The sequence below is a fragment of the Cicer arietinum genome, chromosome 1 (assembly GCF_000331145.2).
Source record: "Cicer arietinum cultivar CDC Frontier isolate Library 1 chromosome 1, Cicar.CDCFrontier_v2.0, whole genome shotgun sequence".
In the NCBI taxonomy this organism is placed as follows: domain Eukaryota; kingdom Viridiplantae; phylum Streptophyta; class Magnoliopsida; order Fabales; family Fabaceae; genus Cicer; species Cicer arietinum.
The window spans coordinates 707,715-731,626 of NC_021160.2; the positions used below are offsets into that span (position 1 = coordinate 707,715).

Below are 23,912 nucleotides of genomic sequence, written 5' to 3' on the forward strand. Positions count from 1 at the left end.
GTCCTTGAAACTGTTATTGAAACCATCACTCCTTCACCTGTTCATCACCCCTCCGCATGTCCTTTATTTTTTTCTAGAGTAAACTCTTCATATTTTTTGTCCATGACTTAATTGATCTAGCATTTGGCCTAAATCTTCTTTAGGTATGTATTCCTGGGATCTATCAGGTTGAAATGTGTCAAACTCTACTTTGTACTGAAGGTGCACACTACTCTTAGCTGTCAAGCTGAAACATAAGTTATAAGACTAAGTGGTAAGAATCAATGTCTAGGTTATGTACTGAACCATTGTGCCTGTTGATATCCTAGTTCAACTAGATATGTGGCCAAATTAGTCTTTATAAGTCTTGGGCAATCCTCACCCCTTGAGCTGTTTTTGGGATTGAGTTCGGCTAAATTATAAGATGGCGCAAAAGCCTATCCTAAAGTCCTTGGAGTGAGAGCGTGTATTGGAATACTATATCGACTATAAATCAGAGAGTGAAGTTAAGCAAATCTGGATGTAGCCTGTTGATCACTCGATTGACACAACTAGATTATGAGACAAGGTAGACAATTTTGAAGACTCAATGCCTTTTGTTGTATTTTGGCCAGACTAGGATGACCCAATTATGCATGGATGAGAAGATGAGAGTGCTCCACCAAATCAGCACGAGCATCTCGCCTGAACTCTGGTCCCAAAAGAAATCATAAATTTTGGTGAAGGAAAAAACATAGTTAAGAGAGCAAGTCAAACAACTAATAGTGTCCAATTTAAAATATGACTTTTTTAGCTCGGTTTTTTTATACTCTAGGAGACACATTTGTGGAATATAGCATAAAATGCATTTGGACCACTTAGATGAGTGTGGACTTCTTGAAGTTGTTAATTTTTCACTTGATGAACCGGAACTAGAAACTACGTTGTTCATGACGATGATCAAGGAGGTTAGGGGTCCCAATCCTATATTAGATCTTTTACTTTTTGAGACAAATTGCAAAATGATGTCTCTTGGCATTTTTTAGGCTCACTATCATGCGATTAACTAGTTGTTATTAGAGACATGATTCATCAACTTATTTTTGGATTACTTCTGTAAGAATTACATTGTGGATGATCCCCCTTATTCTTAGTATTCTCTCTGTAAAGGTCATTATCATAACTCTGTTTTAAGAAGGTGGATATGCAATGTCCCGGTTCTGTATTTTGGACATTAGCCATATCGCAGTCCATGCTCTTTAGACCCATAATCATTGGTTAAGAAAAAAAGTAATTGAAAAATAGTGTATATAAAAAAAGTAAACATGCTTAAACTACGAGTAAAACAACTTCAATCATGTAAGCCTGCTGTATTCTTTCTATTGATTAAAAAAATATGAAATTCAAGAAGTTCAAATATTTAGATTGTGGATGAACAATTAGAATGTTAAAGAGTTGTGCCCAAAAGCAAATATTAAGAATGTAATATCTTGTGCTAAGTTACTTTTGTTTATGTCTGTATTACTACAGGCTATAAAGGTTCTAAACTTGTGCTGTAAAGCATCATGGCTCTGTATTAAATTCCACTGTGGTAATCTATCAGAAGGTGCTTTGAAAGAGTTTGTAATCGATGCTTGCACAAGAAGTGCTCTACTTTTAGATTTTCTCGATGACACCAACAGCCTTAAGATAATAAAGAAATTGATCGAGACCCTTCAAAACTGGTCCATTGCTAATGATATGTTTGAGAAGCTTCCAGCTCCTATACCTGTAGTGAAGCAGTGGGTGAAGGTAGCATTAGAAAACATTTATTTTTTAGTATTTAGTAGGTTACATTTTAAGTTTACTTCCTATCTACTCATTACTATAACATACGGTATTCATGCAGATAGAATGTAGACGTGCTAAGGATGTGGATGATAGAGTTGATTCTCCTAGCTTATACTGTCTGTTGTCTTCTTCTACAAAATTGTCAAAGAGGAACCTTGGCACAATCTTAGAGCAGGTTCAGCCAATTTTGACATTTTCTTTGCATAGAAATTTCATCACAATTTTCCTGCTATGCATTTGATGTTTATTTTTTATTAACGTGTATCTTTTCTTTTTCTCCATCATGTCTGTTTAGGAACTTACTGCATACGAGGAAATGAGTCACAAGTACCCAGAATTCTGTCAGAAAATGCAAATGAAAATCACGAATATCCTCCTTCAAGATATATATATCACACATGATAGCTGTTTTCAAAAGGCACAAACTCTAGTCAGAAAGGGAAAGGCATTAAGGTTTTTCGGCACAGGTGGTCTCAGGGACTGCATTCAGTGTTTGTCAGAAGCAATAATCATTATGGTAAGCTGTATGGTTCTTCTTGTTTTCCCCTCATATATCTAACCTCTATTATCTGTAAAGCTCTTTATTTTAGCGATGCATAGGCCATTAATATGAAGTCCATTTCCACAGAAGGAGATTTCTGGTGTGATGTGTACCAAAGCAATTACCTTTTATCATCAGTTGTGTGTGGCTTATTGTCTACGCGCACTATGCACGCAGGAAGCTGAACCTTGTTCTGAGGTACTAAAACATGCTGATGATTTCCACTGTCATTAGATTATTTCTCTCTTTTTTTCTTTCTTCTGGGGCATGAAACTGTAGCTGGTGACGTCAACACAGTTGTCAGTTTCCTTGAAAGCTTAACTTCCCTTAAAATTATGTCGAGGGATTTGGAAACTTGATGTATTCTTGTAATCATCTTCTCATTATTCATAAAAAATCTTATCTCTGATTGTACATTAAGCAGCAAACTTTTGAAGATGTCAAGGCTGCTTTGGATCTATGGTTGGAAATGTTCTGTGTGGATTGCTTTGAAGAGGGAGAATGTTTTCCATTGTGTGACAGTATAGTTATTCTTCTTTATAACATAATTGATTTATTATACTTGAAGGTCTGATTTTCTTCTTAAATTTCATTGCTTTTATGTAGTTTCTGCATAAAATATAAGGTGACAGTATTTTGCATTCACTGACATCTCTTTAGGGTTTCATGGAACTCTTCAACGATGCATACCGGCTGGTGATCAGAATGTTCAAATTGAAGAGTATCTCAATCGAGAAGTGGTTGACCTTATTGTGGGAAAGTAGAAGGCTTAGTCACGCTCTTTGTGTTTCACCTGTGAATGAAGCATTCATCCGGAATTCATTGGACGAGTTTAGTGATCTTTCGAATATTAATTTCTGGATGCGTAATCTTCAGGGAAACCAATCATCATTAATAGGGTTTCAACAGAATTTCTCTTTTTTGTTTGCAAGTTCTCATAGGAATTCTTGTGATCATGGTGTTTCTTTTCAAGTAGACCTCACAGTTGATGAAGTTAAAAAAGCTGCACATGAACTGATGTCAAATGTATGGTCCTTCTTAATTCTTAGACGTAATCTATCGTGTTCTCTTTTATTAAAATCATCACTCTATTCTCTGTTAATCTTCTTCTAGGTTCCTGTTCCAAATCATTGTACTTTTCTTGCTGGGTATCTTTACAGTGATCTGTGCCAAAGATTCACTGCAAATGGGCAGTTAATAGAGGTAAGTAGCAATGGTTTTGATTTAAGTTCTCACAATACTTATCATCAGTCCTTCAATTGAACAAACAATCACTACTATTTGAAGCATGTCTCTTGTTCGTCTTAAGCGATGCTGTTCGTGTGAGATATTGCCATACTGGTTTGGACTTTAACGTGTGATAACTTATCAATTTTTTTCTACTCTAACAATCTTCTTGGTTGAGTAGGTGAGTAGTGAAAACTTATCTTGACACAATTTAAAATTGGATGAAATATAAGAATGTAAAAGCATAATGTATTTAGACTTGATTATGTATAATATCTTGTCATTTTCCCCTTCATATTTTTTTTCTATTCAAACAACCAACCCTTGACTTTTTATAGCCAAAGTTTTAAATTTTTTAACTTAAATTGTGGTTTTATGAGCATTTACAGATGACCTACCAATTAAAGTCATATTTGGTATTTTTGTTTTGTTTTACAGAAATTTTGCCTTTCCTTGTTACCTAATCATAGTATTTCTTGTCTTTTTATTTATTACTTATTAGGCTCTTTCATTTGCAAAAGAAGCTCATAGATTACATGCCAAACTGTTCAAGTTGAACTTTTCACACAATGCTCGGAAGAGTAGTGAAGAGCATAATGTAACAGTTGATTTCTCGAAGAATCTTATGGATGGTATCGATAAAATGGAAGTAAACATGTCAGTTGCCAGGGAAGTTTTTCTTTTTGATTCGATAACATGGGACTTAAAAGACAATTATCTTAGTCCGTGGAAAATTATGCAGTGTTATCTTGAGAGCACTCTTCAGGTTTGATTTATATATATTGTTATCCTATCATTTTTAGAATTATATGTATTTGGAGGAGGCCTATAATGCACTGCATTTCAATGTCATATACGCATGCAGATAGGAATCATCTATGAAATTATTGGAGATGGAACTGAGGCTGAAACCTATCTCCGTTGGGGGAAAGCAATATCCTGTTCCCTTCAGCTGCCTTTGTTTATAGTTGCTTTCTCTTCCCTCTTAGGTATGTACGTTACTTGTAGCTTTATTCCCCCATTGGATTGATAAGTTTTCATTCTCTGTTTAGTATAAATTAATTTGCCATTTTTTGGTTTGAATTACTAGGAAAACTGTACGTTAAGAAAAGACTTGGGGATTTGGCAGAGAAGGAACTTGAATGTGCCGAGAAGATTTTAAAAAATAGCAGCACACCATTTTGTTGCTCAAAGTGTAAATTAATACTTGAAGTTACTCTTTTTGAGTATCGTGGAGATTTGTGTCAAAGTAAATTTAACACTTGTGAAGAGGTTGCTTCTGAAGAGACTGCAAAAAATTGGTACACATCAGCTCTGAATATATTAACCTTTTCTGAATGGAAAAACCCTCTGAGCTGTCCTGAAGATGACAAGGATGCAACTGGAATAGATTCAAAATGTGCTGCCGGAATAACCTGTACTTGCTCTTTAATGGATGAAGCGGGTGAAGATGTTGTAAAATCTACAAAAGCAGGGCTAGGAAGCAAAAATGGACCCAAACAAATTAGAAAGACTAAAAACACAGCAAATATTATATCAAAGGAACCAAACATAGTTGTTGAGAATAAAACAAGGGTAACCCGTTCTAGATATCGAACTATACAGAACCAGCTTACAGACACTTCTAGGAAGTCAGAAGTCGATGTAAGTGTTGAAGGGAACCAAGTTTCTGGTCCATCTGACATGCTTAGTCACAAGGAGTCAATTTCGAAGGAGATAGGTTGCAGTATTTCTTCAAGGTGTGCGATAACAGGTGTTTCATCTAAAATGAGGTGTTGGCATTGCCTCCCCTATGAAGTTGTGAAATCTGGGTTATTGATGGATTTTATTAATCTGAAATGGGAGTTTGTTCGGAGGAAACTTTCAATGCAGCTACTCACCCGAATAGGTTTGTGTACTGTTTCATATTTTCTGTCTTTTGTAAATGCAACATTGTTCTGTAGTCATTTCATCTGCACCTGTTGATAAGTGAACTCATTTTGGCATCTAAATTGCTATATATATTATATTTGAGAAATTCCCGTCTCTACTTTGAGTGGTGTATTTATTTGTGGAATAAAGTTTGTGCTTCTTTCTTTTTCTAATATAAATGTTCATCTGCAGTGAAGTGTTTTGCATATCCTGTTCAAATTGATGAAGCACGGAAAGTTCTTCTAAGAAGCATATCACTTCTGATTGGCCGAAACCCATTTTGCCACACATTTTCATCTATTCCTCTAGATTTTTTTCACCAATTGGTTGCAAAGGAGATACCAGGAGATGTATTTGCTATTGAGCGTGCAGAGATAGTTTATAGCTTATGTTGGCATTCGTTGAAGTGCTACCATTCCAAGTTTACAAGGTAGGCATTGACATCTAAAACATTATCTGACACTAGCTGACCCCTCAGTTCAGGAATAATATACGAATGATTTACTAACTGGCAATGTAATTTACAATACTTCTTTATATGCCTTATGAAAATGTTTGGGTCTGCCAGATATGCCATGTGGGCTGTATGTTTGTCATCAAGATGAATGTGCCTGCTTAACTAGGAGTGTCCTCTACGTTGGAATAATGAAGTCATAGTTATAAGCTTCCTTTCTATGCAATTGTTGTTCGAGATATTTAATGAAATGTTATTTATTTTTATCACTTTTCCTGCATGTTCATGGAGAAAAGTGCAGAGTTGGCAGTTTTTAGCAGACAATTAACGGATGATATTCTGATAAAAGAAAAGCACCTAAAAGATGTAGGAAAAGTATTGATTTTTGAATCCACTTAATTTTCTTCTCTGCTAGATCTCTTATGCTCTTGTGGAAATCTTTGATGAATTGTAGATATTTGTTTTCCTGTATTTCTACAGCAGTCTCTCCCTATGAGTTATATTTATAAAATTTGTTATACCGGCTTCCTTTGGGATTACATTTTATAACTAACTTTAACAGACTTTGGACATTTTGATTTTTCCTTACAGGAACATTTTTTGTAATCTATCTTACATCAAGTTTGAAGACCTTGCTTCTTGGCTGATGGTAGCCTTTGTACTCTCTCGTGAGGTTCCCATAGTTTTTCAAAAGGTCATATTCTGTATTTTTATTTTATTATTCTGTGTCAATTTTCACCTAATTGGTTTAATTTTTTGATTGGGTATATTTTGATAATTATGAACACCTTAGATATTGATACTTGTCCTGACAGCTTTTAAAGGATATAAAATAAAATTGAATCTGAATCTGAAGAATATATATCTTGAATTTCTACATCTCTCTATTATGGTAGCTGAAATCCACACCACATATGTAAAAGGCTCAACTTACTATCCTCTTCCATGTTTCATGCTGATTATGGAAAATCAAGTAGACATTACCAACATTCAACCCACATAGGTTGTATGTAAAAAGTATCCAGTTTACCGAATTTGAAATTTTAGAACTTAAGGAAATTTAATTTTGTTTGTAATGTTGCTGCTGGCCTGTGCTGTTTTATGAAGTACAAATGCTGGCCTGTGCTGTTTTATGAAGTACAAATGCATGTCGCATTGCTTAATAATCCTGACTCTCAGCTCTTTGATCTCTTTCTTGGTTCCTATTCTTTTTCTCGTAAGTTCTTTTGCAGTTTATGATCATAGTTTGCTGATGACACTGCAACAGGTGTCTAAACTACTTGCTGTGATGTATGTGGTTTCTTCCTTGAGCGAGCAATTTTCATTGCCTTTTGTTGGCAAAGTTTTCGATGCAAATTATTGGTCTTCATATTTCCACCAAGCTTCAATTGGAACTCATCTTAATTACCAGTTTCTTTCACATTTAACTGGGAAATGCAAGGTAATCCCTTTTGATGTTAAGGCTTATCGTCCTGTTTATCAATATTATGGAATTTTATCCATAACTTCTATGCATCTATGAACTGTGACTCTTGAAATTAGATGCAGAAAAATATTATTTCAAATCTGTCTCAAGTGTACATACACTAATATATACACTATTATGCTTATATTGACTATGCTATACCTAACAATCTGGATTAATGGACCGGATACAATTATTAACATATTTACAAAATAATATGCCTATTTACAACAATAAACAACAGAACTGTTGGTAGGGTGGTTTAAATTTTCCAATACATTAACACCTTTTTGCATTTATTTCTTCGTCTAAGTATTCTTTAACTTTGATGTTATAGGATTCAACATTGTATAATTTGCTCACAAGAATTAGGAATGCATTAGTTGTGTTTTTTTTCAATCCTTAGGTTTTGTGAATTTCCTTTTATGTACAACTTGAACGCGCGTGCACTCACATTTTTATGTATTGTACCTCATAACCTTAGATGACTCCTCGTCCTGTTATCTATCATTCCCAACAGTAGAATTGGATCAAACCATAATCCCGAACACTATTTGATAGTCCATGCTAGACACATGCTCTCAGACTCGGTCAAGCCCTTAAAGAACATGTATGACTAAAAATAACGGTTATCGCCACTAGGAAGATAGTGGGGAAGTTACCAGAGGCTTGGGATCCAAGATACCCGAGCCCTATAAATAGATATTATTCAGACAAACACCCTGGGCCTGTATCACGGTACATCACCGGCTAGGCCTACCCAATTCTGTTAACTAGAACAAGTATTATCAACTAATATTAGATACAAAGCTCATCAGTTTCAAGTGATTTCATTCCTAATCCTATCGTGTTTTAAGTAACCTCTAATTTATCATAATTAGAGCTTGGAGCGTACTCTATATTGTCCATCTAACAGTCAATCCTATACAACATCGCTTGCTTTATAGCTCTGTAGTAAAAAAATTCTTTAAGCTTGAGTATTGCTAGTTGTTCTCTGTTGGTGTTGATGGGGTTTGGCTATCAATTTGGCTATTTTCGACTTTTGGATTGTGGTGTCCATTGGACAAGTAGTTGACCACTGATTTTTAGTAACAAATATAAAGGCATTTGTGAAATACTTCATCTTTTATTTTATTTTGTCCAGTAATCACTTTTAAAATCAAGCCTGGAACATGTATTTTTATGCTTCATGTTCAATGTTGAATGCTTCATTTGTGATATATATGACAAACACAACCGATTAAATTAATCAATTTCAGTTTCAGGGTCCATATGTTACCGGATCTTCTTGCATCAGAGAAGAGACATTTGACTCACTCAGGTAAGAATTGTTCTTGTATTGCATAATAAAGGAAATAAACAATTCAAATGCAGCCTGAAACAATACTCTAATTGTATGTGTTTCTTCCTGTTGCAGGATTGTTCCTGAAGCCACCGTAGATCTTATAGAATATGTGACGAAGTTTTTTGCTGGTCTTCCATTCACAACCATCATCAGTATAAGTTTGCTTGAGCACGAATATACTAGTTTACTACAGGAGTTGTTGTCTTATCCTGCATGTGTTCGAGCATGGGTGTTGGTTTCACGACTGAATTCTAAGACTGAACCTGTTGTAATGTTATTGCCAGTAGATTCTATTTTACAAGGTATTTTGATCCCTTAGGCAATTTAAATATGAACTTCATATTGCATCCTATAAATATGAACTTCATATTGCATCCTATAAATATGAACTTCATATTGCATCCTATAAAATATGAACTTCATGAAGTTTGACAAGGTAATTTATAATTGTTCATCACCTGCTTCAGATGAGGGTGATCTGGGTTCTTGTTCAGACCCCTTTCCTATGCTTGAGAAACCTAGTGAAGACTGGCATTGCCCATGGGGTTATACAGTAGTTGATGACATTGCTCCAGCCTTCAAAACCATTTTGGAAGAGAATCACTTGTCAACAATAAAACCTTCTGAAGATACAGAACAGAATAGGATGTTGTGGTGGAAGCGAAGAAAGAACCTTGATCACCGTCTTGATAAATTGCTGAGGTGCACTACTTCTGTACAGTTTTATCAATTTGCAGACTTTGATATAAGAATCTATCATGCATATTTTGAACCTTTCTCTATAGTTGAAAAACTTGTACACAATGCAACACACTTTATACATTCATTATTGACAAACTAAATTTAAAACGGCAGAAGTAGTTTATGCACAATGACATCATTGACAAGGTAGAAGTAGTTTTAAAATTTAAGATACTAACTATTGTGCCGATTAAAAAAAAGAAACTAATATATGTCCTTGTACAATTGTCATACCTTACCAGGAACCTTGAAGATTTGTGGTTTGGCTCATGGAAGTGCTTGCTTCTTGGAGAATGGTTGAATTGCAAAAATTTTGAGTTGGTGCTTAACAATCTTGTGAGTGATCTAAGATCTAAATGCAAATTGAATATAAATGAGGGTCTTCTTAAAATTATTCTTGGAGGCTCCAAAAATGATTGTAAAGGGAAGACATTAGTTTCACAGTTATGCTCAAAGAAAGACTGCTACTTTGCTAAAGGAGGTTTTTGTGATGGAGCTAGTAGTGGGATATTGTTAAATGAAGCCAATAAATTAATGTCATCAGAGGTTGCTTTTGAACTTTTAAATGAAGCATTAAATGAATTGGAAGTGGACGACTCTGTAAAAAGGGAGCCTGTAATTCTTGTGTTGGATTATGAGGTGCAGGTAAATCAATTGTTTGTGAATTGCTTATTATGTTGTTTTGAATTAGTTTGAGGCATTAAGGTCTACTTTTTAAAATTCATTTCAACCTATGCAAAAAATGTGTATTAGCTTTTATTATTTCATTAACTGATATAATCTGATTGTACTTGTAGGTTTTTGGTTTAGCCATTAACTGATATAACTGATATAACTGATATAATTGGAAGTGTGTTTTTAACCTATTAATACAGACTTCAATAACAAAACTCCACTGTTGCGACAGATGCTCCCTTGGGAAAACTTGCCCATACTGAGAAACCAGGAAGTTTATCGCATGCCTTCAGTTAGCAGCATCTCTGCTGTTCTTGATAAAGGCAACAACCATAACAAACAAGTGGGCAGGAATTTGGTTACCTTTCCTTCTATTGATCCTATGGATGCTTTTTATTTATTAAATCCAGATGGTGATCTCCGTTGCACTCAACTTGAATTTGAGAATTATTTTAGAGATCAAAACCTTCAGGTATTTCATCTGTTTGAATTTGATAAGAATACTCGTGAAGAACTGTTGCAGATATTTGTAATCCTACTAGTTACTTTATCTATAAATCTAGTGATTATTTATATCTTCTTCTCTATTATGCTACTTGACAGGGAAAGGCAGGTTCTAAGCCCACCGTCAAAGAATTGGTTTCTGCATTGGAAAGTCATGAGCTTTTTATATATTTTGGACATGGAAGTGGTAAAGCTTGAGAAAATATCTAAGATAATACATAATGCATAAAATATATTTGTCATTCATGTGGATCTTATATTTGTAATGGTGATTGAATTGAATGTGTCTTCACAGGAGCACAGTACATTCCCAGGCATGAGATTCAGAAACTACATAATTGTGGTGCTACATTTTTGATGGGGTGCAGCAGTGGTTCGTTGACTTTAAATGGGAGCTATGCGCCACAAGGTGTCCCCCTTTCATATCTGCTGGCGGGTTCCCCATCGATCGTTGCTAATCTGTGGGAAGTAACAGACAGGGATATAGATCGGTTTGGCAAGGCTATGCTTGATGCATGGTTGAAAGAAAGATCAGAAGTCGCAATGCCATGCTTGCAGTGCAACTTACTATCCGAAGAATCTGAGGCCATGAATTTGAAGGGCGGCAAGGGAAGAACAAAGAGAAAAGTCCCAAAGAAAAAATCACGAGAGTTGCTCGAGAGCGATTCACCTGCAAACCACTGTAGTCACAGACCCAAAATTGGGGCTTTCATGGGACAGGCACGTCAAGGTTGCGTCCTTCCTTTCTTGACAGGGGCATCTCCCATATGCTATGGTGTTCCTACTGGAATTTGGAAGAAAAAGGATACTTAACCTTACCAACTCAACAAGTCACCTCCACAACAACTCTTAACGGTGAATTGTATTAAAGAGGTTCCTCCATCCCAATTCTCCAAGTCATCTCACTAAACAAGAACCCTACAATGCTAACTTTTAACAGTCCGTATAATTTATTTATTCTTGACCCCTGAAGATGGGGTCATACAAACCGAGATTTCATTCTTCTAGGGAGTTGTACACCATGACCACTAATTGAGCCTTGCTTGGGCTGTCCATTATTTGATTAATTGACTTTTGTGTAAATGTGTAACTGTAATGTAAGCTTTCTTGGAAACATAGAAGTAGCTAGTTATTTATACCCAGGGACGACAACCCCCTGTCCTGAAAGGAGCAGGGTACTCAATAATTATGTAGAAATTGATATCTGACATAATATACAAGTGGATATCTCATTCAATTTAACTTTTATTTTGTAAACATTCATTTTTAATTTTCAGGTGAACATTAAAAAAAAAAGTGTGATCAATGAAAATATACATTTACAATCACTTGATTATAAATGGTATTATAAATGATCCTCAAATGTTAAAAATAGTCCTAAATTATAAATAAAAACATATTCTAAAAAAGAAAGTAAATCCTCAAATTCTCTCAGCAAGATGTGTATATTTATTAACTTATAGACAAAATTTGTTCTGTAAACATACTAAAATAAAATAAAAACCTTAAGAGTTGAAGTTGAGTTTAATTTGTGATGAAATAATCAATTATTCCTGTTTTATAATTTTAACAAAAATAGATGAAAGAAAGTGAATACATGTGTTCTAAAAAAAACAATCGTTTAGTTCAAAAATACTTTACATCATTATTAATTAACACCAGGCAGTAAAATTAACACTTTAAAAAAATCAAAATCAAAATGTTCTCAAACTAGTCAAAATTTAAACCGTAAAATTTGATTCGCGACAGCGAGGAGCGGGAAATTGTTTCAAACACACAAGACTTGAATGTTACACTCGAAACACCTAAAACGTTACGAAAACCAAAATTTGAATCAAAAAAACAGAAGCAGTTATTTAGCCAAATGAGAAACATCGGTGCCCCCCGCCGTCAACCCAACGATTCCTACCTACCACCGACTCCCCTCAACCGCCTCCGCGACTCCGATGTGAGTTTAGCCAGTAGCCGCCCTTCTTCCATCGGAATCTCCTCTTTCGACCTTTACAAAGAACGCTCCTTCCAACAATCCACCACGTCAACAATCAATTCTTTTCTCGCTTCTCAAAATTTCCCTGTCTCTTTCAAACCTTCTTCTTCTCCTTCCGCTAAAGAAATTCACCAAACCCTAAAATTCCTCCTCACACTTCTTGAATTCCCAGCCACCACAAAAATCGAAGACGATATTCCAATTCTTCTTAAATACTTCAATTACCCTTTCAAACTCAATAAAGCTATTCTTAAATCCCCTGCTGCTCCTCATCAATGGCCTTCAATTCTCTCTCTCATTCATTGGCTTGTTCAGATTTGCAATTTCAATCTCTCTCTATATTCTTCCACTACTACCACTTCTAATCTTCACAACAACGATGTTTTCTTCCGTTACACTCTCAATTGTTACGTTCATTTCATTAAAGGCGATGACGATGCAGTTCAACATCTCGACGCTGAAATCCGTGGCAGGATTCTCAGTGAGAAGTCCAATGCTGAAGAAAAGCTTGCTGCTGCAGAAAAAACAGTTGCTGATTTGGAAGGTGAATTGGAGAGGTTGAGGTCTGCGCCTTCGCAGAAGGATTTACTTGAGAAGGAAAAGGGATTGCTTGAAGATGATGTGAACAAGTTCCATAAGATAATTGATGAGTTTTCGTCGCGGGTTGAGCCGTTGGAGAGGGTTTTGGTGGAGAAGGAGAAGCAGTTGGAGGCTAAGGCTGTGGAGGATGAGAGGATTCATGATGAGAATGAGGAGCTGAAGAGGAGGGTTGAGTTGCAGACTTTTAATAATAGGGATGTTGAGAGGATGAAGAGGGAATTACAGGCTGCTGAGAGGGATGCTGGTGAGGCTGAACTTGCTAGGAATACTTGGGAGGAAAAGTGTTGGGATGTTGACAATACTCTCGCTCACAATTTCAAAGACTTAGAGGCTCTCTCGATCGATTGCAACCAAGCCCTTAAGAGGTTATTTTCTCCTTGCATAATAATTGTTTTCTAATCATAATTACTAGTTGAATGTGATTGTGCCGTATTTGGCTATTTATAATCTATTAATAATCACCACTATGGTCTAGTGCAAGTGGTTGATGATGTGCAAGGTGTGTGCATGTTGTAAACCCTAGAGTACCGAGTTTGATTCTTGCTGATAAAAAAATATCCATTCATAGGGAATCAATAATTAGGCAAACTATTCCTTTCTTGTACTGTTGTGTCAGTGTTGATAGGGAATCAATTATTAAGCAAACTATTCCTTTCTGGTGCTTCTAGGTTGAAGATTGATAATGGAATTCAATATATGTTGAATTCCAAGGGAACAACACCTGCTGAGATCATGGGTATTGATTACAAAGTCGTGCTGAAGCCTGCACTTGACTCCTATGCTGATGACATCAAGAGAAGTTCGGTGGGGAAATTGGAAGAGTTGATTTCCCTTCAGCAAAAGTCTGGCGAAAATGCTGCTACGCTTGAGGGGAAGAAAAATCAATTAGCTGCACTGCAGTTGCGCATTGATGAAGTAAGTGCATTGTGTCTTGCTTAATGCTGATTTTAATACTTGTGCCCGATTGTGCGTACATAAAGCACATGGATCTTGATTTTAAATTTTTTGTTGTATAAGTAGAAAATTTAATTTGGATAGAGATCGATTATTGAGCAAATTTGATATGCTGAGAGAGTGAACTTCTCTTCCACTTATACCTATATGTCACACGTGTGATATCAGAGTGGTGCTGACATGCAGAAATTGAAATGTGGAAGCTGATGCAGGGGTAGTGTTGTTGAATTAATGGCTCATGCCTGTGTTTCTAAGTTGTAACTAACTTTTACAAGCCAATATGTTTTATTTTTTAAGGTAGTAATCAGTTGTACTTGTTCTCATGTATGTTTTTACCCCCCTCACACTTGCCTTCTGACTTATGTATGACTCTATATGACTATTCAGTTTAGGAAACAAAAAACTTTTTAGTTTCTGTCCTTACACTTGTGGAAAATGATATAGTATGTGCCAAAAAACAAAATACTATTAAAAGGATAATGCTTTGTTGTATTGATAACAAAACAAATTCAGTGACTCCTACTTCCTTATTCTGGCAATGTTATGTTACACTCTGTTAGAGTTAGATGGGTATTGGAAACATACATTATCTTGCATTGTGAACACTGTTGTTTGACTTTCTTTTCTACTGCTTCTTGATTTATTCACCAGCTGGAAGCTCAACTCGACACAATAAAGAAGGAAACACAGGACTACACAAGTAAATGTTATGCAGAAGCTAAGAAAATGTTGGAGGATGTCCAGCTAGCAGATCATGATGTGGGCATTATGGAGAAAGAGGCAGCAGAGGTTTTGAAGGTAAAAGCTGGATTAATATTTTTTTACTTTTTTTTGTAATTAATCAATTGAATTTGAAACACATTGTTGGAAAAGGCTTTGATAGTTGTTGTTATATGAATTGAATTTTTAACATGTGTCTTTCATTGTTATATTTGCTGTGTTTCAATCACTATGAAGTGGCAAACAAATTTTCTGATACACAGTAAAAGCTAATTACATATATAAATTTCTGATATATAAAATGTAACTTGCAGATATATATTTGTAGTAACGAGCTGGTTCAAAGGTCATTAAGCTTAACAAACTATAACCAAGCTTAGTAACCAGGATATTTCAACATAAAACATTTACCACTTTTCTTTGCTGAATCTTTTTCCTCTCTTCAGTGACGTGGTTGATACCTCCTTGTTAAATCTGAACTAATTTAGGTGACAACTTGTATCTAATGAACATGTTTTTTATTGTTGTAAAGGTATCTGAATTGAAGTTGCAGGACATGAGAAAACATAGTGAAGAAAACATTCAAACGCATGCTAGTGAACTCTTTAAGTTGATTGATTCAGTCTCAAAGTACAAAGAACACGTGGGATCTAAAATTTTAGAGATGAAAAGGGCCCTATCAGAAACTGCAACTGCTGTCTCAAATGAATACAAAAGACCACTCCAAGCTGAATTTGGGAATTTATTGGAGCTGTCGTGCAAACTTCAGAAAACTGAATAAGCGTAGCTTCTTGTTTATATGATCATCGATCTTCATCACTTGATTGTGTCTTTTTATTTTTTATTTAAATATAAATAGCTGAAGAATGACCTTCCCAAAGGCAATGTAAGAGGTGACCAAAAACAGCACTTAAGACAATAATACAAGATTAATATGTTGAGAAATAGGACCTATTATTTGCTTGGTTTTATGGTCGCATCGACAAAATTACGTGAGTAACACTTAGCTGTTTATTTGGGTTAACCCATAAGCATTTAAGAAGGAAATCTCAGAGCATCTTTTGATAAGGATTTGGGTTTTGCTCTTAGTACCAATTGATTTGAATTATGTTAAAAATGGATTGTAATTAAACATTCAGCCGGAGAAATTTCAAATATTCTTGAGATTATGGTCTTATTCATTTGGAATACTCAGTTATTTTTATTCATTTGTTTAAGGGCCTGGTTGAAGAGTGCCCTAATATAATAGCATTGGTTATAACACATATACAAAAATTATTTTGAAAATCTAAGTCAAACACTTATCAATGTAACATATACAACTTTTTTCAAAACAAACTCTTATTTAATGTAATCTATATATCGCGTCAACAAATGTAATCTACTTAATATAATTTTATTTTGGTTTGGCTACTTTTTAGAATGTTTCAATAACTATGAGAAACAGCTTTATTGTGTATAAATGTATGTAGCTATTATTATAAACTTGACCAACTATTATTATATATTGAATAAATCATCAATTTGGTTTCTTAAACTATTAAAATGTGTTATAAGATTCTTAAATTATTCTTCAATTCAAATTTAGTCCTTAAACCATACTTTAAATAAGATGTTGTGGATATTGCAATGTATACACTGTTTTAATTGAAATATTACAGTCGTATTACGTGATGTCGTTTGCAATTTAAAATATTGTTTCAAACTATAAAATAAATCCATAAAATATTATAACACATAATTTAGTTCATCAACTAAACGGGTAAACTAATAAGTATATAAACCAATAAAATCAACTAAATCAATACATCAAATATTGTTTCGGGTATTATTGTTAAGATTGAGATTTATCTTCAGAACACATCTTCTTATTTGAAATTTTCTTTTGAGTTTCCACGTTAAATTAATGGTTGTGATCTGTTCAAGATGACTAGAGATGTTCGAAGATACTTTTAGACTGTGGTGTGGTGTACAATTGTTCACATTGGTTTCGCTTCTAGTAAGGGTAACTGCAAGCACTTTGGCGCCCAAGTCAGCAAGAATTGGGGAAATTGTGAGATAATGAATAATGTGTACTTGTTTTTGAAGGCATGACCTTTATATATAGAGTCCATACAGGGTGATGATGTGGCGCTGATTATTCCATTGTGGAGAGTTTGGTGTAAAAAGCATGTAATCATCTGATTGCCATCAAGCGGTTGTTATTGATTGGGAAGACTTCGACGATGGGTATGAGTTCGTCACCCAAACGATGCAGAGTTCGCCGCTTATTGGATTGGGCTAGGGACCCAGATTCGCTCGATGGACCTTAGTCTGATCCGAATCAAGTGGAGTACTCCACTTGGATGTTTAGGAATTGTCGGGTAAAATTTTCTTGTTGAGATGATTATTCGCTTCTCGGGGTTGGGCCACTTTGGGTGAAAAATACTAATTGAATACATTTATGATTTTGAAATGGAGGATATTTGAATTGAAATGTCATTTTTTTTATATTTAATTTGTATGAGTTTCACAATTAAACTCTTTAGAACATAAAAAATGTATGTTTAGTTTAGCGATGATTTAGCTAAAATCATATTTGTGTTGAAACTATAAAATATAAAATTTGTCAAAATTTTGTTGAATCATTTTGTAATTCACCGTTAATCTATATATTCATTATCTAATTTGATAAAAAAAAATCAAGATAAATGAGAATAGAAAAGTAGCTTTTTTCATAGGTTCCTTTTATTAGAGATGACCTATATTTGAAGCTCGTAAACACAAGTTTAACACGGTTTTGAAATCTTAACTTCTTTTCGTTAGACTCAACTATGTCGTAAGAAAAAGTAATTGAATCAACTTTTATTTTAAATCTTAAATTCGGAAGTATTGGTTTATTTAAGAACTCAAATTTATAAAAAAAAAACTTAAATTGTTCCATGAAATTGTCTAATATAGATCAAAATATTTCTTGAACATTTTAACCCTACACAACATACATACTTTATAAATTAATTGACAAAACGACTATTTTGACAAACTTTAAACAAAATAATTTGAGGACAAAATGAGTTACTAAATTAAAAAATAAAAAAAAAGGAGAAAAAACAAAAGGTTTATAGGTAGAGAGTAAATAAAGTATTGCATGTGTTGCGAGGGTTTTGAAAGTTGCAAAGGCAGCGAGTTTGTTAGTTCCTCTAACAGAATAGAAATCACCAATGGGGAGTACGGCGGCGGAGAAGACTGAACACGAACTTCGCAACGAGATCGACGAGCTTCTTCGTCAACAGCGCGAGGTTGCTTCCTCTCTCTCTCTCTCTAGATTCATTCTTTCATTCATTCATATATTGATTGATTGATTTTGCATTCAGATTACTGAAAGGCTTCGAGATCCTCGCGGCCTTCGCAAAGCTACCTTCTCTGCTCCTCTTCCCCGCAACAATTCTCTTCGCCAGCGTCCCTTTCTTCGTCCTGTCAGTATATTTCCCTTCACTTTAGGGTTCTATTATCATTTAATTGATATTCATCCATTTAATTTGTTTTTTTAGGGTTTAGACAATAATGATTCTGAAGATCAACCTCCTGCTAAACGTCGACTTTCATCCGCTGTTGTTAAGGTACTTCTTTTTTCCATTCAATTACTCCTTTTCATATCCAAGATTAGCTCTTTATTTTTGTACTTTAATTAATGTTTTTGGTTTTGTAATGTGATTCCTTAGCGGTTATAATTAGTCACTGAATATTCTGTGTGTAGTTGTTCAAAATTCAAATGCAGGATGCATTGTTTGATGATAATTAAAATCAAAACTAGTAGTGTAGTGTCAGCGTGCCTTCTTCACCCCTCAACAACAAAGGGGAAAATTAATGCTTGTTGTGTCTTTTTAACTATATATAATGTCTGTTTGGGAATGAAGCTTGAGGATGGGGAGATTCCTGAAGATGCTGAACAGAATGCAAAGACGAAAGATTTAGTTGGTGAAGGTGTAAATGGGAATGCTGCGCTTGGTCAGAGTGATGGGAACCCTTTTGATTCTCACCAAACTGGATTCTCTAGAAGAGACGGCCATCAAAGAAATTCAAAGGTGGTAAATGCAAAAAAAAAAGTCTTACCTTCTTGATGATTGATTATTGTTTGTTTGAAGTTTTATATCTAATATCTAATGCGGTAGCTTGTTATTCATGTAAGGCTTCTGAGATTCCTACTACAGAACATGTTCCGAGGATATTGCCCAAGAACGAGGACCCAAGCTTGGTCAATAGGAACAGAAGAATGCTAGGTCAGCTTTTGGGAACTCTGGAGGTATGTATGTTAGATTGATTACTTGGTTTTGAATACACTCATAGATTGTTGCACTGTTGTATTATAAGCTCAATTCAGTAGTTGTTTTACTGTGTACATTTATATTCTCTCTTCATCATTGTTGCCATTTGTTAATATTATTATTACTATTATTATTTCTCTATACTTATATTTTTCGTTTGTTCTTAACTGTTCCAGAAATTCAGAAAGGAAGACAAGCAACTCTCAGGAACGGAGGCTTATATGCGAAGATCTAGTTCCTTGCAAAGAGTAAGTTTGTTCATGTCCATTTTTATATGAAGATTCTTCCATTTGAAGAAGTGGGTTGTGAGGATGCAGTACCTGTAACCATCTATGTCATTGAACATAATGCATACACTTGAAAAGAGTTCAGTCAATCCACTTTCGTTTAAGGATACTTAGAATTATGAATTATACCTTAATTCATAATTTGTTTTTTGTAGAAATACTCATTTGACATGTTCCCATAGGTAGTTTTGATAGGCAACAAGTATAAATTAAAATTTGGGACTTCTTGTTAACTTTGAATAATCAGGATTCAGGAGGGCACATAATATATTTTCATCTTTGTTGAAGTAAACTAGCCACATGTCTGAATGTTTCCGTATGTAAAATCAGTTTTCTGGGACAATACATTATTTTCACGTGTCTTGTTATTTCTTTACATATGCACGATATTAATATATCATGTAGTATTGCCCTTTACCATCCCTGATTTTCAGGCTAGTGACAGTTTCCCTACTAACTTTCAAAAAATTTACTTCCCTGCTATTAAGTCTTTTACCCAACCTGTATAATTGGCTATCAAAGATGTTGAACTATTAAAGACTGCATACGATATTCAGATGGCTGATGGATGGGATTATAAATGACATTCAATTGAATAGGCATGTTTAATAGGGCCCAAACTCCGATCAAGGATGTTTTAAGTTTTACTGGCAAACATGTACATTCATTTATCAGTTTAATGATTAGATCAAGGTGCAGTGTGCCATTTTTAAATTGGATCTGGGAATATTGTCACAAAATCAAATGTACCATTTATTACTGTTCGCGAATGTTTTGGGCCCTTGTATATAAAGCACCAGTTTTTCTTGCCACTTTGTCTTCTCTCTATCACTTCCTCTCATGCTAACATTCAAAGCTACATAATAATCTCAAAATTGTTGGATCTCCTTCCTAGGCTGAGCAAAGAGCACGGGAAGAAAGTGAAAGGCTTAGGAAAGAAGAGCGCGAACAGATTGCTGAAAAACGGAGGAGAGATTTGGTAGGCTCTCAAATGATAACTATTATTTGCTCTTCATATTCACATAAATTCATTTTGATTCCATTTACAAATGTTTTTTTATACATATTCCTTTTGTTTCCCAATTCTCATCAGACTCTTAGAGCACGTGTGGCTGCCAAAACAGAAGAAAAGAAATTGGAGTTACTGTTTCTTCGGTGGAGTGAGCATCGTAAAAGACTAAGCAATTTTATAAGGTTTGTCCCCTTTGACTGTGAATTTATTAGACAAGAGTCTTTTCACGCCAAAATGTTTAGCTAGTTTGTTCAACAACTTGACATCCGTTATTGTATCTAACGTCATACCATGCAATGCTCTGCAGGTTATTTTTATTTTTGGTCCAAAAGTGTCCATATTCACATTTTATTGAGACGAAGATAAGTTTCTGTTCATGTGCATTGTAATATTGCAGCAATTTGATGACTGGATGTTTCTGCTAGCTAATTGCAGGATTTTAGATACAAAAATAGAAGTTTTTCTTCTATCTTTTTGGGCTTTTCTTTGATTGAATGTATTTTTGCAGGACTAAAGCAGAGCCTCCAATCTATTATTTGCCTAACAAGCCCTTGGATGAAGAAGATGCTGGATCAACTGAGAAGCGCAAAGAAGAGGTTGCCAAACTAAGCCATTTATTTATTTTGGTCTTCATCTTCTGTCTTATTTCAAATATTGATGTTATTTGTTTTTATTGCATGGCTGTTTATGAATGCATTCTCACAAACACATTGGATTAAGGATTATTGACTTATAAAATGTATTGAATTTTATGTAATGTCCATCTTTGCAATTTGCAGGATTTCCTTGAATGGAAGAATGCAAGAAGAGAAGAATTGTCTGAGTATCAAAAACAAATTGGGGACCAGTATCTTGCCAATGTCGAAAAGGATTTGGAGAGATGGCAGAACGCTAGGAATGCTAGGAAAGTAAACAATGACCATAATTTACAAGAAACTATGGACAAAGAATTGGATAGTCATAGGCTTGAGCATGGTCCCAAGAAAAGAAAAATCCCCGACGGAAGCAATAACGAAGATGATGATGATGATGTGGAAGATATAAATGTTGGAGAGGATGATATGATGGATGATGAATTAGATGATGATTCTGGTAGAAGGATTGAGGAAACTGTTAAGACGGAAGCAGGCAACACCATTGCAGATCCTGCTGCCGATGCTGATCATGTAGATCCAAAGTAATGGCCAGCCCCGATGCATACATCAATTATTTCATGAGATGTTACGTATTGTAGTTTATCCTTTGCTATGCTAGGTTTCTGTATTAAAATTTTTTGTTTTAGTATTTTTCTGTAATGAAATGAATTTTCTCCACTTTTTCTCTTTGTTTTGTTGTGTTTGCTTTTTGTTCCCTTAACAAGCAAACTAAAAATGTCTTCCTATTTTAATTTACGTGAGTTTCAATCTGGGATTTATTTTTCTAGGGATATCTGCATTTTTATATCTTCAGTTATTTTATAAAAATGTATAATAATTATAATTATCTAATGGCACAGCATGGGCATATGAATATCACATTTTGGGTAGTGCATGCTATGCATTGCCAAATTTTCAGGTGGTGCTCTTCATAATAAAACACATGAATGAAAATAAAATATCCAACTAGCAAACACTGAGAAAGAGAATCCAAAGGACGCTTATGGCTCTTCATAATAAAGCAAACAAAGCTTGTAATTTGTCGTTTAATAATGGGCATTGTTAATCAATCAATTAAATAGTTGTTCTTCTACTTCTTATCAACCTTGTTGACTGCTAAACTCTCCATTACTTAGGATGGTAAAGTGGGTTAATATGCCCCGACCTTTCGATAACCTAACGAAAACGAGAGCAGGGCACATCGAGTGTTGAAAATGAATTAGAAATGTCACTGTGTAACTTTTAATGGACTGAGTTTTTTTTGCAAATTTTTTATATGAAAAATTAATTAATGAATTTTCTAGAGATATAAAAATGGTATAGGAATTTTAAAGATAATTAATTTTGTCACATGTAACTTTTCACATTCTTTTCAATTTAATATATGGAACAATATTAGACATCTGATAGAATAGAAGTACAGTTTATAAAAAATAAGAAAATGTCCTTCATATGTTTCTGATTGATCAACCATTATCATCTAAAAATCTAAATACTATTATTCTACTTCCACCAAAAAAGTAGATAAACATTCAGAATGAGTTGTGTGTAGTTGGCCATAAAAAGTTGAGGAAAATGTAATTTTTTTTAAACAAACGAACTATGGACCAACTCTTACTATCATCATAGAACGGGTGGTTTCAAAATTTTTAATTCACCCCACTAATAGTGTGTTTGGAAACCGAGTGGAAAGTCAATGGACGTGTGTTTTCTAGATGCTATATGAGGTAGTTTTGGATTTGTTATGAATTTTCACTATGGAAATAAGAATTTTCAAACATATGCTCAAACCATCTTGCCATCTTTATCTAACATATTGACACCATTCATTAACGTGGTAAATCTTTTTATATATTTTAGAGACTACTTATTATTTTCTTTTATTTTTTTAAATGTTAAGCAGGGATGGTGATATTTGATAATTCACTCTAAATTTGTTTGTTAGAGTTTACATATATTTTAATTAACCCCTTTAATAATCTCCTTTTTGCTTTAAGAGAAATATGAAAGTTTCACTTTTATAGTTCATAAGAAGAGAAATGTAAGAATGAGAACTTAAAAGGTGTGAGGGTCTATCAAAAGTTCTTTCTTTCCATAGTAAAGATGAAAGTGGTTGGTGGCAACATTGTATTTATAAATTGTTTGAACTCTTCTATCACTAGGAGCTAGGAAATAAATGGACTTGGATAAAATATCTTTGTTTATAGTTTTTTTCTATAATTCTTTTCTCATTCTTTTAGAGTGATGCTATATATCACGAAGTATTCTTTTATGAAATTATAAAATACTAATGTGTTGATTTTGTAAAAAAGAAAATACTTTAATTTTCGTATTTATTATCAATCGTAATAAGTTAAAGTATTTATCGCTAATAATAAAATCGACTTTGTCCTGACATATATGATTTTCCTTGTTTTATATTAAATAATTTATCCAATATTCTGCTTTTTTTCTTTCTTCTCTTCTTACCTTATCTCTCATCTTGCTTACTTCTGATTTTCTTCTAATAATCAATGTGCAAATGCATGAATAAAAAAAGTGGGATCCATCTTTTGATTCTTTTTCTTTTGTGAGATGAGAACAAACAGCCAACTTTTGCTCAAAAGGCACCATATCTTTTTTCCTGACTTTTACATCTTGATGGCCATATAATCTTTTAATTGGTAGTTTTAACTAAAATACTTATGTTGCATATCGTAAGAAATACTTTTTATAGTGATATGTGTTGGAAGGTAACCCAAAAAAACAACTCAATGTCTTAG

At 34.3% G+C, this 23,912-nt stretch overlaps 3 protein-coding genes across 4 annotated transcripts in view; all 3 read left to right on the plus strand.

The window, feature by feature from the left end:
- Positions 1 to 11,893, plus strand: part of LOC101501526 (separase) — a 15,572-nt gene extending 3,679 nt beyond the window's left edge. Inside the window, exons 8-27 of one of the 2 annotated variants that reach the window (XM_004486183.4) lie at positions 1,489 to 1,749; positions 1,847 to 1,963; positions 2,084 to 2,305; positions 2,417 to 2,527; positions 2,754 to 2,897; positions 2,990 to 3,355; positions 3,443 to 3,532; positions 4,059 to 4,322; positions 4,422 to 4,545; positions 4,647 to 5,444; positions 5,660 to 5,897; positions 6,513 to 6,615; positions 7,189 to 7,362; positions 8,646 to 8,707; positions 8,804 to 9,033; positions 9,199 to 9,433; positions 9,715 to 10,117; positions 10,380 to 10,619; positions 10,751 to 10,838; positions 10,947 to 11,893. In XM_004486183.4, the coding sequence (XP_004486240.1) occupies positions 1,489 to 1,749; positions 1,847 to 1,963; positions 2,084 to 2,305; positions 2,417 to 2,527; positions 2,754 to 2,897; positions 2,990 to 3,355; positions 3,443 to 3,532; positions 4,059 to 4,322; positions 4,422 to 4,545; positions 4,647 to 5,444; positions 5,660 to 5,897; positions 6,513 to 6,615; positions 7,189 to 7,362; positions 8,646 to 8,707; positions 8,804 to 9,033; positions 9,199 to 9,433; positions 9,715 to 10,117; positions 10,380 to 10,619; positions 10,751 to 10,838; positions 10,947 to 11,464 (4,788 nt within the window). In that variant the 3' untranslated portion in view covers positions 11,465 to 11,893. The remainder of the gene's footprint in view (positions 1 to 1,488; positions 1,750 to 1,846; positions 1,964 to 2,083; positions 2,306 to 2,416; positions 2,528 to 2,753; positions 2,898 to 2,989; positions 3,356 to 3,442; positions 3,533 to 4,058; positions 4,323 to 4,421; positions 4,546 to 4,646; positions 5,445 to 5,659; positions 5,898 to 6,512; positions 6,616 to 7,188; positions 7,363 to 8,645; positions 8,708 to 8,803; positions 9,034 to 9,198; positions 9,434 to 9,714; positions 10,118 to 10,379; positions 10,620 to 10,750; positions 10,839 to 10,946) is intronic. The other variant, XM_012713623.3, reaches the window with a different exon arrangement.
- Positions 11,894 to 12,411: 518 nt separating this feature from the next.
- On the plus strand, positions 12,412 to 15,857 carry LOC101495905 (kinetochore protein NDC80 homolog). The gene is made up of 4 exons (XM_004485461.4): positions 12,412 to 13,603; positions 13,907 to 14,153; positions 14,844 to 14,990; positions 15,445 to 15,857. Exons 1-4 carry the CDS (start codon positions 12,516 to 12,518, stop codon positions 15,691 to 15,693), a joined length of 1,731 nt encoding a protein of 576 aa, XP_004485518.1. The 5' UTR covers positions 12,412 to 12,515; the 3' UTR covers positions 15,694 to 15,857.
- A 2,172-nt stretch (positions 15,858 to 18,029) lies between these two features.
- LOC101496238 (uncharacterized) lies at positions 18,030 to 21,937 on the plus strand. Its single transcript, XM_004485462.4, has 10 exons — positions 18,030 to 18,190; positions 18,266 to 18,367; positions 18,443 to 18,511; positions 18,809 to 18,976; positions 19,081 to 19,194; positions 19,393 to 19,464; positions 20,399 to 20,482; positions 20,597 to 20,697; positions 21,024 to 21,111; positions 21,295 to 21,937. The coding sequence occupies exons 1-10, from the start codon at positions 18,113 to 18,115 to the stop codon at positions 21,694 to 21,696; spliced, it is 1,278 nt and encodes a 425-aa protein (XP_004485519.1). The 5' UTR covers positions 18,030 to 18,112; the 3' UTR covers positions 21,697 to 21,937.
- The last annotated feature ends 1,975 nt before the right edge of the window (positions 21,938 to 23,912 follow it).

What these genes read in the sequence shown, in the direction of transcription:
- LOC101496238 (XM_004485462.4), top strand. Translation starts at nt 18,113, where the DNA reads ATGGGGAGTACGGCGGCGGAGAAGACTGAACACGAACTTCGCAACGAG. An exon ending in AGCGTCCCTTTCTTCGTCCT is followed by an intron (nt 18,368 to 18,442) that starts GTCAGTATATTT and finishes TTGTTTTTTTAG; the next exon opens with GGTTTAGACAATAATGATTC. An exon ending in GCCATCAAAGAAATTCAAAG is followed by an intron (nt 18,977 to 19,080) that starts GTGGTAAATGCA and finishes TATTCATGTAAG; the next exon opens with GCTTCTGAGATTCCTACTAC.
- LOC101495905 (XM_004485461.4), top strand. Translation starts at nt 12,516, where the DNA reads ATGAGAAACATCGGTGCCCCCCGCCGTCAACCCAACGATTCCTACCTA. An exon ending in TGCAACCAAGCCCTTAAGAG is followed by an intron (nt 13,604 to 13,906) that starts GTTATTTTCTCC and finishes TGGTGCTTCTAG; the next exon opens with GTTGAAGATTGATAATGGAA. An exon ending in AGGCAGCAGAGGTTTTGAAG is followed by an intron (nt 14,991 to 15,444) that starts GTAAAAGCTGGA and finishes ATTGTTGTAAAG; the next exon opens with GTATCTGAATTGAAGTTGCA.